Source organism: Gymnogyps californianus, chromosome 19, assembly GCF_018139145.2.
Source record: "Gymnogyps californianus isolate 813 chromosome 19, ASM1813914v2, whole genome shotgun sequence".
Classification (NCBI taxonomy): domain Eukaryota; kingdom Metazoa; phylum Chordata; class Aves; order Accipitriformes; family Cathartidae; genus Gymnogyps; species Gymnogyps californianus.
The window spans coordinates 10,694,008-10,711,272 of NC_059489.1; the positions used below are offsets into that span (position 1 = coordinate 10,694,008).

The 17,265-nt window shown below is 49.4% G+C and overlaps 1 protein-coding gene across 1 annotated transcript in view; it reads right to left on the reverse strand.

Annotated features, from left to right (window-relative positions):
* Window positions 1-11,834: 11,834 nt before the first annotated feature.
* LOC127024209 (heparan sulfate glucosamine 3-O-sulfotransferase 3A1-like) overlaps window positions 11,835-17,265 on the reverse strand; it is a 35,635-nt gene continuing 30,204 nt past the window's right edge. The window contains exon 3 of the mRNA XM_050908664.1: window positions 11,835-12,453. Coding sequence (XP_050764621.1) covers window positions 11,835-12,453 — 619 coding nt within the window. The remainder of the gene's footprint in view (window positions 12,454-17,265) is intronic.

A 17,265-nucleotide genomic window follows, 5' to 3' on the forward strand; every position in this document is an offset into this window, starting at 1 on the left:
CTTGGCTGCATTTCAGTGCTTGTGGGATGTAGTATAAAAAGAAAAGGAGGATGATGGAGTGTCTCTGTTTCCAATTGACCGTGGTGCAAAGTGCCTAAATCTAAGCCTGAGGACGGAGCTACACCCTGTGTGTATGGATGGTTGCAGGAGTTCTTGGTGTCCTTTCTGGTTGGAGATGGGTGTGGTGGTGCTGGAAAGGAAGGAGAGCTTGGAAAAGGAGTTTCCAACAGGGAGTAGCCAAAGGAAACTGATAGTTTTTATGCTGATAAATTGGAACTGGGATTACAAAGGCAGAGCATACTTCTTATGCTCTGAAGCTCATTCATTTGCTTAATTCTGGGTTCGGGTGGTTGGTACAGGAAAGGATGGTGGCCAAGGGCTGAGCATGGAAATCCCCAAAACCCATATCTGACAGAATTATTCCCTTTTCTTTACTGAGCAGTGTGTGCGGGCAGCTCTGAGCAAGCAATATGCCGAGCGTGATGGCTGGTGCTTGCCAGTGCCCAGAGACGCTGTGCGTGTGCGTGGGGGGAGAAGGGCTGGGAGGAAGGAGGGGGTGGAAAAGCCGCATTGCTCCAAGGCCAAGCTGGGGATGGAGCAGAGAAGGGGCGTGAAGGACAAATAACACTTCTGCAAGAGCGAGCCTTATAGAAACAGCTGCTGCACTCCAGTTATTTGGTGTCTCCCCACTTGCAGCTGCCTTGAACCTTCCCTTTCATCCCTTCAATCTTTGTTTCATTTGATTAATAAAAACCTTCTTTCCTTCTCTCAGCAGAGATACTGGAGCACAGCCCACGGGTTGGGAGTGGAGGAGGGAATAGCTGCAGCTTGGCTTCTCCTCTCTGACCACCAGCCAGCTCCCTATCTCGGGATGGATCCAGCAGGAGCACGGGAGGTTGCATCCAAGAAGCCCCAGTGCTCTGCCAGGGCCACACAGGTAGCAAAGAGCCTGATAGAAAGTCAAGTGCAACATCTGGGAGTCTTTTTTTTTTTGTTGCCTCCCCTGCATTTCAGAGGAGTAACTCTCTGATGTGCATGGAGGGCTTGCCAAAGCTCAAAATGCTCCAGTCTCCCACACAAACACCCCTGCGTGTGCGCAAACGCACGCTTGTGTCTGTCTAGGAAATCTGGATCAGAGGACAACAACTATATTCTGGAGTAATACGTTGCCTGTGAGACCCTGAGGTCCTTTGTAGGAGAACAAGTAGTAGGCTGTTTTGCTTGGCTCTTTATTCAGCCTCAGTGCTGCTGCTTCAGGGCAGAACAGGCCGGGGACTACCGATTCGGGGAACTTGTCCTTCTCCCTTCTCCTGCTTCTTCTGCATCCTCCCCTAAGAGTCTAAAACTGCAGCTAGTAGATAAAGGAAGATGAGCCAAAATACTCCTGTGAGAAGGAAACGGATCCAGGCAAGGGGGAATTGGCCTCCCTTGCTGTTCATCAGTGATACCCCACAGACTGCCAGTTAATTTGCTTTCCCATCTGCATCCCGGATGGTCTCAGGCAGTGAACAGCTTTGCAAGGGGTGGGAATCTGCAGTCCTGCTCTCCCCGTGAGCAGCGTGGCTCTGGTCTGGAAACAGTCAGCATCACTAAAGGGCTGCGCAGTCTAACAGCTTGTTTGCGGTGGCTGTTCCTGGTGTGGGTACAAGCTACCGAGGGCCTTGTAGGGATGGAGACAAGGAGAAACCTTCTTGATAGCCAGTGCTCAGGCAGGGAAGCAGGATGCTGCTGGGAAGCAAAGGGGAAAACAGAGCCCGTGGGAGAGGAAGGAAAAGGCCAAGGCAGGCTTGAGATCTGGAGCATGTTTAGGGCAACAGAGCTGGCCATCATGGTCGAGGATAGATGGCTTGGCTTCCTGAGCCCATAGAGCCCCATTCCCATAACTGGGCATTTTGGGCCCTATTTACCCCCTATGTAGCAGCACAAAATGATTTAGTTCCTGCTTTTTCTGTCTTGGAAATCAAGTACCTTAATAGGAGCCACAAGCTTGGAGAAGGGGTTCAACTCTTATTTTCTTGTCCAAAGGCTGGTCTGGTGATACAAGCGTTGATTGAACCTTCCTTAGTCTGGCAGGGATGGGGCTGCCTCGCACAGGGCTCCCTTGCTGCCTGCTGGGCGGTTTGCAGCACTGCGCGTGCCCAATTTTGTTGTCTTTTGGGACATTCAGGAAGAAAAGCGCAGAATCCCTTCTTCATGCATTCAGAGGGCAAGGATTTGATGCCACGGACAGGCTTATCCAAAACTTGGCTTCAATTTTGGTCATAGTCTCTCGTGAATTCTCTCGTGAAACCATCGGTAACAGTGAGCCTCTGCCACCAGGCAAACACAGCCATGGATTTCACAAGTGGATTTGAGGCTAACAGTTGCAAATCTCTATCTGGATGCTGCATGGTTTGGTGTTTGCATTTTTTACTGGTGCTATTCCTCTTCCTGGTCTTACTTTGCATTATTTATCCCGGCCTTTGGTGGCTGTATGTAGGAATGGTTACAGAGTTGACTTCAAAATTTTTAGAAGTCCAGATCTGCAAATATTTTCATGAATGCAATCACAAAGTAGAATTTGGTGATTGCAAACTGTTAACAATAAATACTGGTTCAAGAAACCATCAGATCTGATGCATTTTAGGAGGGGCAGTGAAGCATCCAAAATGCACCCAGTAAAGTTTGTTAGTAACTATTTTCTCCTTCTTTCTTCCTGAGATGTCTTATCCAGCCTGAGGATGGGAGTACTGCTGTGTAACTTGACTGAGTAATCACTAATACCAACAAAGAGCTTAAATAGATAATTTCCTAACAACGGAACTAGCAAATTATGTTCCTGTGAGCCATCCAGCTGAGAGACAGTGACAGAAGTGAAAAAAATTATTTCAGGAATTAATTGTGAGCAGAGAAGGAGTCCAGTGTCAGTGGTGCAGGAAAGACACAAGAAAAGGAAAAAAAAAAAACCAAACAACCCTGCAGGAAAATATAATTTAAACATCCACAGAAGACATGCAAATGCAGACGTTTGCTCAATGAGGGGCCTCTGGATTTTTCCTAATGAACTCTAATGCAAAGAGGAAATTAAAGAACTCTGTTTTCCACTCTGCCCCGTTGCAAAGCGTCTGCGCGGGGAGCGGGGGCCGGTGCGAGGGAGGAACGCTGGAGTGCATGCTGACGGGTGGAGGATTGGGCCAAGGAGGAAGGTTTCTGCTCTCAGGCTGACAAACGGTACTTGTCAGGATTTTATTTTTTGACAGAGTATTCTTGTTTGTTAAGCAAAGCAAACAACTAATTCAACAAAACTGAAACTTTAAGCAGAAGATCAGCTTGGATAAACTTCTTGACCGAGTGTTTTTGTTTTTTCTTTTTCTGAAAGGCTCTTCCAAGACGGTCCAATATCTGAGACCATTTCTTTTTTGAAATAGAAACATCCGGTTTTCTAGTCCATAATACTTTTCATTTTGAATTGTAAGCTAAGTATAGCATGAATGGAACTTCTTTGCTGAAGCTTTGGAAGAATTGAAACCAAATGTTTAAAAATTATCTATCCAAAATGCTTGGCTTGACTGAACTCAAACGACTGTTGTTTTTTTAATCTATAAACAATATTGAAATTCTGACTGTTTATCCCCATATGACTTGAGAATTGTTTACAATTTTTAGACTTTTTTTCAGGAACTAAAAACCTGTTTCTCATGTATATTTATGCTGGCAGCTGCTATCTAAAGGATAGCTCAGCTCCTCGAAAAGTAGAAGCATATGACAATTTTCTCTTCAGTAAAGCTGGTAAAATACGGGGTGTCAAACCAGGATGAATTCCCCGGGCCAGTTTGGCTGGCCAGGCAGCGGTTGCGTCCGGGCAGGCTCCTCTGCGGCATTTCCCTCTGGAGCGCCGGTGCCGAGGGTCCAACGTGCACCGCGAACCCCGTGCTCTCCCCATGAGCTCCCCGACTCTGGGGCGCATTGTGTCTGAGAGGGGTTTAGGTGGTTGAAACGCGAGACTCCGACTTCGGATGGACATTCCTGCGCTGCCTGGAAAATGAGCCACAGCTTGTTTGATCGAGGCGGGATCCGCACCCGGGATCTAGCCACGCAGGGGTGCAGGGTGCTGCGGCCAGGGCTGGGCTTCGGCTGGAGACCGGTCAGCTCTTCCATTAATAAGCTTTTCTGAGGCAGTGAAAGCCCAGATTTGATCCCGATGGCAGATGGGATGATGTATACGCGCAGTCCACTGCTGCACCAGCAGCATCTTCCAGACCACCCTTACAAGAATGCTCTGGATGACATGGCTTGTGCCAGCCGGGGTAACTGCGGATCAGGGAGAGCTCATATGGCACCTCTTGCTCACCAAGACATACAGGGGCAATATCCAATTTATATGGGCAGAGCTGGCCATGTCCCGAGCCCCAGCCCTGCCAGCAACTCACATGGGTAGCCATACAAATAATTTCTTTGTTTAAGCTTGAATCTTCTAATTGTGGAAAATGGAGGAGTTTGGTCTCAGGCCGATACTGGTTTTGAGTTACAAGAACCACAGTGAGGGTTTTTTTTTTTTATGTCATGGTGTGGTGATGCCATTGGTTATATCTTTATAATTCCCATGGCAGGCGGCTAGAGACGTGTCTGTGGGATAGGATGTGCTCCTGAATTGGAGTCCTTGGACTGTGGCTTCACATTGGACAACAGACCCTGCCTGAGCCTAGCAGACGTGCTCTTTTGGTCAGAAGAGCTGATTAAAAAAACAAGTAGGAAATGGCTCCTGGCAATCCAGCAAATCCTGTGATCCTGCTGAACTGATAATGTGCTTGGAGGGCCCCGGCTGGATGCTCTCCTCTGCCTCCACCAGCCCTGCGCCTGCCTGGAGCCTGCCCCGATCACGGGGGGAGCCTGTGGTCAAAGCACAAACCCTTCTGCCCACCCTGAAGCTGCGGGTCCCGGGAAGCCGCTGAGGCCGTTTTGCACCGGCAGAGCCCCGGTGAGCTGCAGCCAAGGCAGCGTGCAGCTGCAGGCGTGCGGAGAGGCAGGTAATTAGATTCGTGACTGCGTTTGCCCTGTCGATATGATGCATTTGGCTGCTTTCCTCTGTTCTCCTAAAGTTGTCCTTCTCAGGAGAATTTTGTCACTCCGTTGCCATCTCTTCTGTGCCCAGCCATGGGGGGTCTCCAGCAGTGAGCAGTATAGAAAATCTATTGATTCTGTTCCATAAGCCCTGTACAAGGGAAGGTAAGTGCTCCCCAGCCAATACCTCTCAGTCATTTCCTTTAGATGTTGCTCACATGCCCTAAATCACAGCTGTTGCTGAAAGAACAAAAGAAATGAGCTGGAGAAACTGTGGCCGAGCAGGTCTAATCCTGTCTACAACATCACCGTTGCCCCGGCATTACTGGAGGAACTCACGGAGGCCAGATGCTGGTGTGTCTGAAGAAGGACCCTCCGTTACCAGCACTGTTCCAAGTTGCAGGAGAGGAAATAGCAAAGAGGTTTGGCAAGGGAGACGTACTTGTGGCTGATAAGCTGCGTTTGAAGTTCCTCTGCTGCACTGAGGACCTCGGGTAACGCTCACACCAGTGAATTTGACCTCCAGAAGTTACACAGTTGTCTTAAGAACCACGAGATGATGATTACCATTATTATTCCTATTTAACGATGCTGGAATGCAGGTGCTGAGTCTTTCCTGAAGAGCTCTGCTTGGCTCCCAGCAGCTTTCACCATGAGCCGGGCTATCCGTAGGGCATTTCTCGGTCATCAGATTTGCAAGATCCCGGGCCAAGCGGTGTGCTCGAGGCTCAGCACGGTGTTGGCCTTCGCTAGCAACTTCACACCCGGATGGACGATGCATCCAAAGCTGTGTTCACACGGAGCGGTACTGAGCCTGAGGGCAGCGTCGGACCTGAATTAATGAGAGCTTTCCCCACGGAGCAATGAGCTGCGCTGCCTCCGGGATGGAGCGAGCTTGAGCAGCATGCCAGCCCCCGCGCAGCGGTGTGGACAGGCGTAAGATGAAGGAGGTATAATTTTTTTTCAAAAGCCATGGCTGGCCAATGTCTTAGGTAATAAATGCTATGAATTGAGGAATGCAGCCTTGTTATTGCCTGGCGGAGGGGAATTAATTCTGCACATTGGCTTCTCCAGAGTTTTCCGCCCAGGCGTCGTTGACTTCTTACCACCACATAGATATTTCTGTATTTCAGCAAAATTCCCCACTTCTAATCTGGATAGTCCTTGCTGGGTGGAGTGCAAAACCCACATTGTTAACTCCGGATAACGGTAATTAAAAGAAAATAAAATCAAAGGTGCTCAGAAAAGAAATGGAAAATTTTTCTGTGGAAGCCAAAAGATTATATTAAACTTCAGTGGTTTAATAAAATATTATGAAGTTTGGGAGCATATTTTCCCTGGGACTTAATCTGTTTATACATCTAAAAAAGTAAATAGAATATCACTTTACTTGACCACACAGAAAACCTGATATACAGGGGCTGCTCCGCTGTATATATTTCTTGGTGGATTGCTTCCACCTCAGGTTTCAGGCAATGCGCCGTGAGCTGGGTCCGTTCCTCTCCTCCCAGGTTGGAGGAAAGCAGGAATTCATCAAACTCGGTGGCGAAACGCTGTGGACGTGGCAGGGCCAGCGATGGCTAAGAGGTGAATGGCGGGGGAAGCCATGAAGACCTGACTTCTGAAGGTTTTTTGCAATCTAAAGAAAGGAGTGTGACACTAAGCTTGCTGGAGAAACATGAAGATAAGAGGTCGTGGAAACAATGCCAACGATGCCACTGGGGAATTCACAGCAGGCAGAGCCCCCCCAGTTGCTGTGGAGTTTGGCATTAGGTTTAAGAGACTAAAATCAGACACAAGTGGGTAATTCTGTGTTTTCCCCTTTTTTCATAAACCTGCCCGCTCTTTCCAGGTTGCTGCCGCCAGCAAAAAGAGAGCACAGCCTCTCAGTACCCGTAAACTTTATTAAATGTGTGCTTTTTCATTCTTAAATTAAATTAAAATCAGTCTGTTTCATACTGAAATAGCACCAAAGGGAGAAGGATGACAGTATCACCAAGCAAAGGGGAGGGAGGAGAGAAAACCCAGAAACCGTTATATATGAACTAGAATTTTTTTAATGGTTAAGAAAATGGGCAATTTTTTTTTCCCCTAATCTGGAGACCTAACTTTGTGTATGCTAGTGTGTAGGCAGAAGAACCGAGGAGGCTAAGGATCAGTGTTAGTCAAAATAACTCAGTGCAGGGTAGGCATGGCCAAGTCATTGCTGGAAATGTAACTTCTTAGTGCTGCACCCCAAAGACCACCCCGAATACCACGTAGAGGAGTCTCATACATGGCACATTGGTGTTTATATTCCTTTTAACTGTGTAAATTATTGGGTGGCAGCATTTCCTTAGGAGTTGATTGAATTCCCCACGGCACGAAATCAGCGCCAACTACAACGTGGGCGCAGCAGCCCGGTCCTTGCCCTTCCAGAAATCGCAGCAATGCGAATCGCAGCAGCAGACGGCCCAGTTTTTGTTTTGCCAAACTGTGCTGGTAAAGAAAAACCCATTTCTCTGAAATTTTCCAGGTGCGGCCAGTTGAAACACAGTGCAAAGAGCCTTCCCACAGTTCAGGTTTGGCTGAAAGCTGCCGCTGCAGTGGGCTAAAGGGAGGTCTCACGTTCAACTGCCTTTCAGAATTGGGTTCTACAAGCCTGTGCCAAAGCATGTCACCATCAGTGGAAAAAAAAAACCCTGATTTTTTAAGACCTTGGGGGCAATACTTGTGCTGAGCACCCCTGTGCCGAAGCTCCTGGTGGTTTCTGTGCACCAGGGCTGCGGTGCCCTGTTTGTGGGGCTGGGCTGGGCAAGGCGCTGTGCAAACCCACAGCGACCCACTGCCTGTTGACCATGGGCACCCGTGCAGTGCTGCAAATGGGAGGGTGAAGGAGGTGTGTCTGTCTGCTCAAAGATCACAGAATCACAGAACGGTTTGGGTTGGAAGGGACCTTTAAAGGCCGTCTAGTCCAACCTCCCTGCCGTGAGCAGGGCCATCTTCAACTAGATCAGGTTGCTCGGAGCCCTGTCCAGCCTGACCTTGAATGTTTCCAGGGATGGGGCATCTACCACCTCTCTGGGCAACCTGTGCCAGTGTTTCACCACCCTCATTGTAAAAAATTTCTTCCTTATGATGAATTTGGCACTTGACATTGATAGGATGCCTTATAAAGGATTTCTTTTTTCCTCTTAAAACAAACGTTCTAAAATCTAAGCCTAAACTTCATCAGTGCCTAATGGCACATTTGATTATTGAAACCAGAAGAATTTTAATACACCTAATTAGTTTCTCATCCTTAACGTATTGATTTTTCTGCTTTAAAAAAAATAATCAAACTTTATAGGTCACTTTTTTGTTTATAGCTACTTTTGCTCTCCCCTCCTAATACACATGCTCAATACTGTAGGCCTAGGAGGGGTGCGGTTTTCAATAGTTTACTTCCAATTCTTCTTAGGTTAAAATAATCTAAACTTCATGGCTGGATTTTAAAATAAGCCTAAAGAGTTTAGAGGCTTAAATGTTATTAGAGTTCAAAGCAATTTGATTGCATGACCTCTTTTTAAAAGCCATTGTTCATACGTGGAGGGATTTTCAAAAATACTTACGGCCCAGATCAAAAAAATCAATTACAGTCTCAGATCCCTAAATAGTTTTACTAGGTGTGCAGCAAGGGATTCAAACCCTCAGAAATTAGCGGTAGTAAAACATTCAAGCATTTTTGGGAAAGTATGTCTATGTAGCCGAGTTCAATGTGCTGGGTAGAGTTTTTTTAAAGGCGCGTATGATAGGCTTCTGTACGCGCCGAAGCTATGCTGATTTAATGACAGTGATTTGGTGGCAGTTGTAGAAGCTCATTTGTATGAAGGTGCTTGGTATTGCTCTAGCTAGTTCAATATGGGAAGAGCAATCTGTAGCACTATAAAGCTGCTTTCTACTAGTCTAAATGTGACTGTATGAGAGACAATAGCAATATAATCATATTGATTTTTTAAAATCATACTCTTAAGTGATATTTATACTTGTCAAAGGCATGTACAGATTAGCCCAACCTTAAGTCTCCTTGAAATACCAAAGAAACAGCATGCTTAAATCTTCTTTTCAGCTTGGAAAACCTCAGGTTTTGTGCCTCGGTAGTGCTGGCACTGTTCAGTTGTGCCCGTGAGCGAGTGATGCCTTGTCCTCACCACCAGCTTGGCTTTTGCACTTGGATGGAAGAGCACAGCGTGGGAGGGATGGTGGCCATCTCCCATGCCTGCCCCAACAAACCGGTTTTCCCAATAATTAACCCTCGTCCTTTTGGCTACACCTTAAGCTCATTCCCCCTTGATCTGGCTGGCATAGGCAGAGAGCAGATTGCTCCCCTCGTTTCCAGTGACACTTTGGGGAGACCATTACCAAGAGCCCAACACTCTTCCAGCTTCTGATTTGGGAGCTTTGAGCTCCAGCAATGAGCTGCAGAGATGCCGGGGGGGACCATGACCCTATGAAGCCAAAGCTGCTTGACCATCTCTGATTTTCTCATATCATCTCTTGCATGAACATTGAGGGGCTGAAGGGAGGCAGGTAAGAGAAAGGGCTGTTGGGGGTCTGTGTGTTCCCTCATCTGCCTTTCTGCTGTAAGGTGCTTGCAGCAGGCAGTTACGTAAAATGTTTACCCAGATGTGGCACAGGACATTGCCATGAAGGGGCTTAAAATGGGACACACTGGAACAAGAATAGTGGGGAGGGGGTGAAGGTATCAGTAAAGGTGGCGAGGGTGGCACTGAGCCATGCCGTGCCAGGACAGACTGCTGAGCACAGCCTGGCTTTGGTGCCACCAGCCCATCACCACTGCTCCACCAGCCGGGGCATGGAAACCTGAGCTCAGCTAAGGCTTTGGGATGACAACAGTGGGAGAAGGTCCTGGGGCCTCGCAACACTAATGGAGTTATTTTAATTACCTTGGGAAATGGACCTTGCATGCAAAATCATGTGGGTTTGTGTCTTCAGGGGATAGGAAGGTCCCAGGACTCTGCATCCTCAGGAACGGAGGGAGGCGTGTAGGGATGGGTGGGAAGGAGGCGGCTCAGGGCAGCCAGGAGGGGATGTGGCTCAACACCTGCAGTGGAACTTGGTGCCATGAAGTTGAGCAGGCACCAAGCGGTTTTCCTAACCTGTCAAGCAAGACAGCCCAAGGTGGAAATGACTCCCTCTTGGGTTAAATTGTAATTTCAGATACGATTCTCTTCAGACTCCTTGAAATCTCTGCTCTGCTGTGATTTTATTAAGATCTTGGCTGGTGTGCAGGCAGCCAGTGAGCTTGGTCCCCAGGCTTCTTCCTAAACAGATTTTAGGATCCCACACTTACTTTGTTTTACCCCTTCAGGGGCTTTTTAAAGTTAGACTCAGGAGAGGGAGCATCATCGTGTTGTGTTTATACAGCACCAAGCGATAATTAGGTGCTCCTATAGTCCAGAAAATGCCGAAGATAAAGAGCCAGCAGATAAATGAGCCCACAGTAATACAAGATCCTACTACACTAATAGATTTCTGTCGCTGAGACATTTCTACCAGCCAAAAAAGGTGATAAGGATCAAAGCAAAGAATTTAAAGCTCCTGGTTATTGCAAACAGGAGATTCGTTTTGCCTGACAATTTTTAAAGCCCTGCACAACCACTGCTCTTGTTCCTGCTTCCCCCTCGGTTCTCCTTTAAGAAAGGACAAGAAAACTTCCATCGTCTTCTCCTCATTCTCTCCCCTTTCTGGACGTGATTTTTATTCATTTTTTTCCCAAACAACCCTTTCTCCACTGTTTTAAGACTGGCCCAACTTAAAACATTCTTCATTATGGCTTAAATAGCATCTGCCAGACACTGTGAACTTGTTTCCTGCATACGAGTGGTGGGGTGGTGGGTCCCCCATCACCTTCAAGACAGGTGTACCATGAGCATCATCTCAGTGTGGACCTCCCTTTCCCATCACCCAGATCCCTTCAGATGGGCCCCCCTGAGCTCTGTCAGCGTAGCAAAAGGGGTGCACGTTGCTGGCAATGGGGAACACTGGTTTAGAGCCAACTCCTGTAAATAAGGCCTTTTGACTACCTGGCAATTTTCATCATAGAGTCAAAAGAATCATCTGTTTTCTTTCACTTTTGGCTACCAAAATTGTTTTGTCTCAAAACAAAACAAAGGATTATTGGTTTTGGCTTCTATAAGATGAAAAATAAGGTTGGTTGATGAAAAGAGCTTGATTTAGGGGGGGCAAAAGTCAAACAAAAAATTGGATAAATGAAAAAAAATTTCACCAAAGGTTTCACACAGTAAAAAAGTCCCCTAAGGTAAGGTTTTGAAAGCTGAATTAGATATTAAGCCTCCTTTGTTTCATTGTCAAAAGCGATGAGGTCTGGTCTAAAATTTTTGCAAGCCAAAATGTGGCTGACCTTGCAGTGAGGCTCTGAGCTCCCCCAAGCACCCTTGTCACTTCTGGAGGTGGCCCTGAGGACATCTAAAAACTTTGCACCTGCTTTTTTTTTTTTTTTTTTAACAGAGACAGTGCTAAACCTTGGGCCCATCGAAGGAAGCAGCCAAGCTGCAGGCGATGGCAATAGGAGCAGGTTGCTGTTCACAGCCGCCTTTTCTGGACAGACACATCACCTCATCTCTGAGAGAAGAAAGAAAACAAAGGAATGTCAAAAGAAAAGAAAAAATCAGAACAAATCATGTTTCAGCACAACTATTATTTTTTTTCTGTATTTTCCCCCTCTCTACTGATATGTAAAAAAAATATATATTATATTATATTTTCCTTTTCTTAAATTATTTTTTTCAGCCTCAGTCCCAGCCGAAGTCCTGCCCCGTCATCTGGTAGAACTTCATGTTGAAGGGCCGGTAGAAGTCCCGCAGTCTCTGCACCACCTCCTGGTCTATGTCGGGGTGGGTCCTGCCTTTCGTCTTCCCCAGGCAGTGGGGTTTGCTGCTGCCTTCCGCCTTCTTCAGGCACGGGAACCCCTTGGTTTTGTTGAAGTAGAAGTGTTTGTCGGTGATGATCCTCTTGAGGCCCAGAAAGTCCTGGACCCTGCCCAGCTCCCCCGCGGGGTCGCTGATCAGCCTCTCCCCGCTGACAAAGAGGATCTGCCCGATGGGGAAGTAGAGGAGCCAGTTCTCCAGGTGCTTGGCGTAGATGCCAATCTGGATGGCGCTCCACGAGGTGTCGATCAGGCCCGTAGTCCTGTTTTTGAAGGTCAGGCTCTCAAAGGTGGGGATATCGGGCTTCTTGGAGAGCGTCTGGGTGTAGTCCGAGATGGCTCGGGTCACGGGGTCCCGCACCACCACGATGAGCTTTGTGCCCTTGGACATGGAGGAGATGCGGGCTGGGGCCTCCTTGGTGACGAAGTAGCTGGGGGTCTTCTCCATGGTGATCTGCCCCTCCAGGGTCCTGGGCATGAGGTCTCTGAGAGAGGGGGAGAGAGGGACACGTTAGTGCCGAACGCCCCTGGGCAGGGGGGGAGGAGCTGAGCGCAGGCAGTGCTCCAGGGATGTCCCGGGTACCAAGGGCAGGATGCTCCTGAGCCTCACGCCTCCAGCCCAGCTTGCTTTCCTCTTTGCATGGATTGTCAGGAGGCCCATGATGCTCTGATTCGGCAAAGCATCTAAACACTCTCCTGATTTCCCACTTCCTTTGGCTGCCTATTTACCTAGAATTGGACCTAAATCCATTTTGCCTATTCAAGGCCTCTAAGGAACTTCTTGAGGGGGATCCCACCTCCCTTCTTGCAATGGCACTCTAAGAACAGAGGATATCTCTACAATCCTAATGTCCTATCCCTTTAAATTCCTCTCTGCCCACGCTGGGGTTTTGTGCACATTGGCTTAAATTCCCTGAAATAACAGTGAATTTCTTGAGTGACAACACTCGCTTCCTGCAGGGCACAAGGGATTTTCAAGGGCCAGGATGTAAGACTATCTTTTGGTATTTTCAAGGTGGCAGCAAGCTGATGTCACATAAAAATGGGCAATATCAGCCCCCTGACCTCAGCCATTTCCTTCTTCCACCCAAAGAAATCCTACACGCAGGCTGCTTTGGGAAGCTCTCCCAGCCGGGAGCGGGAAGGGGCTTGGGGCTCGGGCCAGGGTCCATCCTGCTCCATGGTCCCCTTGAGAGTTCAAAGCCCTCCAGCGCCAGGCGTTGGGTGTGATTTGCTAAAGGACCGCAGGCTTTGGCTGCAGGATAACCTGAGCTCCTCCATGTTAAACAAGGCAAGCCAGAAAGGTGTAGGAGCCATATGGGTGGCCATTTGTCTGCTCCTCCTGGGTGCTCCCAGCTCCTTTCCTTGCTCCCCCTTGCCTGCCACACTACATTCCATCCCCTCACATTCGCATCACCCCGTGTATCACCCCCGGTCAGGAGCCAGCATCTGCAAAAACCCAGTGATTTACACGATCATCGTTTGGTGACACAAACCCATCCCTCCTTCCCGGCTCTCAGCAGTTTTCCTCTCCGCAGCTTGGTCTCCTTCCAACGGTACGGTCCTTCCCGGGGGGAATGGGAGATGGATGGGAGGGGGCCGCAGCGCCGGCGAGGTTCACTGCCGTGCCACCAGCAGTTCTCATGGCAACTGCGGCCCCGGGTCCCGAGGAGCAGGGACCCGCATCCCCCCCACGCCCTGACCCCTCGTCTTTGACCTCGCCGCGGTTGCGACACCCGTGTGCCGTGATGAACTGCTCCCTGCCTGCGTTATTGTTACCGTCTTGCAGCAGCAACATCTGGTTTGCAAACCTGTGCAATATGCCAGCAAAATTAAACTCATCTATCAAAAAAGCAACAATGAAAAGCCAACAACAGCTAAAAACACCAATAACAACTAAACCCCAGGCTGAGTCGTTATGTTACAAATGAGGCAGCGAGGACTGACCCTTCCTAAAGCAATTCTTTCTATTTGCGACCACATTATATAGAGGCTGAGCAAAGACATGGTCCTAAAGAAGCCAAATCTTTGCTGGTCTCTGCTGAGGGTCTCTGCTTGGGGGAAACTCCATGAATTTGGGATATTCAGGCTGGAGAAGAAACGAGCTGAGGGGTGTGAGAGAGCTCTCGCACATCCTGAAGGATGTGAAGACATAAAGGCTGCTGACACTAAGGATGGAGACGGATTAAAAACCAGCATAAGGATGGCCTTTGCCGAGCAGACACATAATTTTACGGTGGGATTTGCCATCACCTGATGCTGCAAAGGCCAAAAGTGTAAATGGTTCAGAAACAGACTGGCCAAATTCATGGTGGATCAAATGAGTTGGTGGCGATGAAAAGTGAGAGTCCCAGAGCCACTTCAGCCGTAGGGAGCCCTCAGCCCCGACTGCCCTCAGCTGGGAGGAGATAACAAGAGAAGGAGCCCTACAAACCACCAGCTTTCAGACACTCTTCTGCAGATACCCGATACCAGCCACCATCTGGAAGAAGGTGCTGGGCGGGACGGCTCTTTGCCCTGGCCTGGTGCAGCTCTTCGTATGTTATTTTGCTCAGGGCAGTCTCACGAATCACCTTTTTTCCCCCCACGTGCACCAAGCCCTCGTTTCTCAGCTGTTGTGTTGTCGCCGTCTGCTTTGGAAACCCTGCAACCACTGAGTCTTCTGGAGGCACCTGAACCCCCGAAAGGGTGAGGGAACCAGGTCGTGCCCCCCTTCCCCACCGCCTGCCGGCTCAGTCCCCAGCTGATCCCTGCCCCGTAACACAGCCTCCCGCAACTGCAATCTGCTGTTGAGCAAGAGCAGGAGCTGCTGAACCGGCAGCGGGGCAAGGGCAGCGGGAAGGCGCGCTGGCTTCTGTTTGTGTTTTGATAAGTGTTGAAATCTCCGCTGTGTCTTCCCAAGGAGGAGATTAACCCTTTTCGTGGCGAGGCTGCAAGACAAAAGCTTTCTTGAGCGCCCAGGAATGAGCACGCACCTCTGCTGCCAGGGCCGGCAGGCAGGGACACGCCAGGAGCCACGGGGAATGCGCTACCACAGCTTTTGGGAGATTAATTAATTACAAAAGGCATCTTTCATGGACGTAAACAGTTGCCTGAAGGCCTCCCTGGACTAATGGCATCTGGGTTTTATTGCAAAAGAGCCACTTGAAAAGACAAGAACCACAAAAATGTTTTTGGCAAGAGCAGCCACCAGTGGGCCCTGCCAGAATAAATGGATTCTGTTATTTTAATTTTAGTAGAGCTCAGGGCTTTATTTAATTACTTAATAGGGGAGGAAGACTTTCCTCAAAGGCAGCATTTTGGCTATGCATGCATATTCATATCTGGCCTTTTCCAGGTCCATACTTTCTTCCCAGCAGTGGTGTCCGAGACGGCCGGTCCCGTGTCTGGCCAAAGCCCCCGGAGGTAGCTCTCGGGGCTGCTGCTCGCCGGGGCTGTGGCCCCTTCCCTACCCCAATGGGCTTCGCAGGACTTCACTTTGGTCATGCAACAGTTTGGATTCGTCTTCCCTCAGAGCCGGCGCAGCAAACCCTCCAGCACCCGGGCAGGGTGGGAGAGGCGCAGCTGCAGGGTCGGCTGCCTCGGAGGGCCGGGCTGGGGGGGTGATGCTGTGCAAGGGCTGAATGCCAGGCGGTTACAGGTCCCAGTGACACAGGCGGTGCTGCTCTGGGATTTCCTGATCCACCCTGCCGTGCCAGTCCTTGACATCGGCACTTTAGTGCTGGGCTCACATTAGGACGTCCCAGTAACAGGCTCCCAACCCTCAGACGCTCCTGGCGTGGGAACTGATCTTTGGTGCCATGTTTATTATGGCTTTTGTATCTCTTTATGGACTGTACAATGATGCCTTTGAAAAGCTTGACTTTAAGTTTCCCGGGGCAGGCAGGGTGTTGGCTCGACCCCTACCCTGGAGATCAGAGTCCACAGAGACCCCACCTGACCTCGAGTCCCTGTTCTTAGCAAGAGCACAACTCCACAGAAGCAAGCATCGCTTTATGTCAAGAAACCAGAATAACATATCAGGCTCCCTCCTTACAAGACTGAGCACCCAAGGGTTGTGTTTCTGGAAATTCAGCTTGGAGGAACAGATGCAATGATACGTGGCGTTGGTGTTTGCCACCAGCCCATGCTGGGTACCCGCCTCGGCTCCGTCAGGGGCCGGGAAATGGGTTGGCCCAGCTGGTTTGCCTCAGCTGACCTGTGCTGCTGTCCCACCAACTCGAAGCAGCAAGAGAAGCTGGTGATTAGTGAGAAAACAAGCATTGGTTGTTCCAGAAATGAGATTTTTGGGCAGGGACAGCCTGTTTGATGTAGGAGGAGCAGCCCTGTGCTGCTGTTTCCCACGGAGGTGGGAGCAGCTTTTGGTCACTGGATCCAGAAAACTCGAGGTGAGTTTGCTATTTAAAGTCCATCTGCTGCTTTGCTCCCAGCTGGACCAAGCCCTGTCCTGCTCAGGACCTCCTGGGCTCCTTGGCAGCATGCAAGGCATTAAAAGCAGCTGTGGATGGACTTGCTGCAAACCTTTCCCACGTAAATCTAGTCCAGATCTCTGTTGAAGGGAGGCTGATATCGGTAGATAAGGGCAGCTCTTCACCAGGCCTCATGCCATCGCAACCCAGAGCAATAAATAAAGCTGCTGTGATTACAGCGATCAGCTCCACGTGCTCTCTGGCCTCTAGTAATACCTGCCCCAATCATGTGCTAAGGGCAGGACTCATCTCTTCTTAACCCCAGAAGGCGAGTTCCTTCTCCCTGGCAGTCCTAGTATGACTTTTTAAAAATAATCAGCCTGTCAGAGCCTGGGTATCCAGGCTGGATGGATTGAAATGATCATCCAGAACAAGGGGTGCCAAGCCTGATGCCATAGACAGGAACGATGGTGTTGTCCCCCCACCCTGTGCTCCCAGGGTCAGTGCTGCCCTGCGTCGAAGCAGCGCCTCAGCTGCGGGGTCTTGCACACCCTTCTCTATCGGAGTGCACGGCCAGGTCTACCTCAAGCTCAGCCACAGCAGAAAAGTGAGTTTGTGCACTGCCTGAAATGGCAATTGCAATATAACTGAGGAGGAGGAGGATGCAGAGAACGGGTTTGGACCAGCACTGGGGTTCGCAGCTTGCAGCAACGCAGCCCTCGATGCCAGAGCAGGGAACAACCCAGGGGGAATGAGCAGCGAAGAAGAAAGACTAGTCCCTGCTCACCAAATGCTGATGTCCTGGTCCCAGCACCAGCAAACCGGGGGTGGCGGAGATGTGGGCACACGCTCACCCCGACAGCCTCTGCTGTCCCTGGGACAGCCACA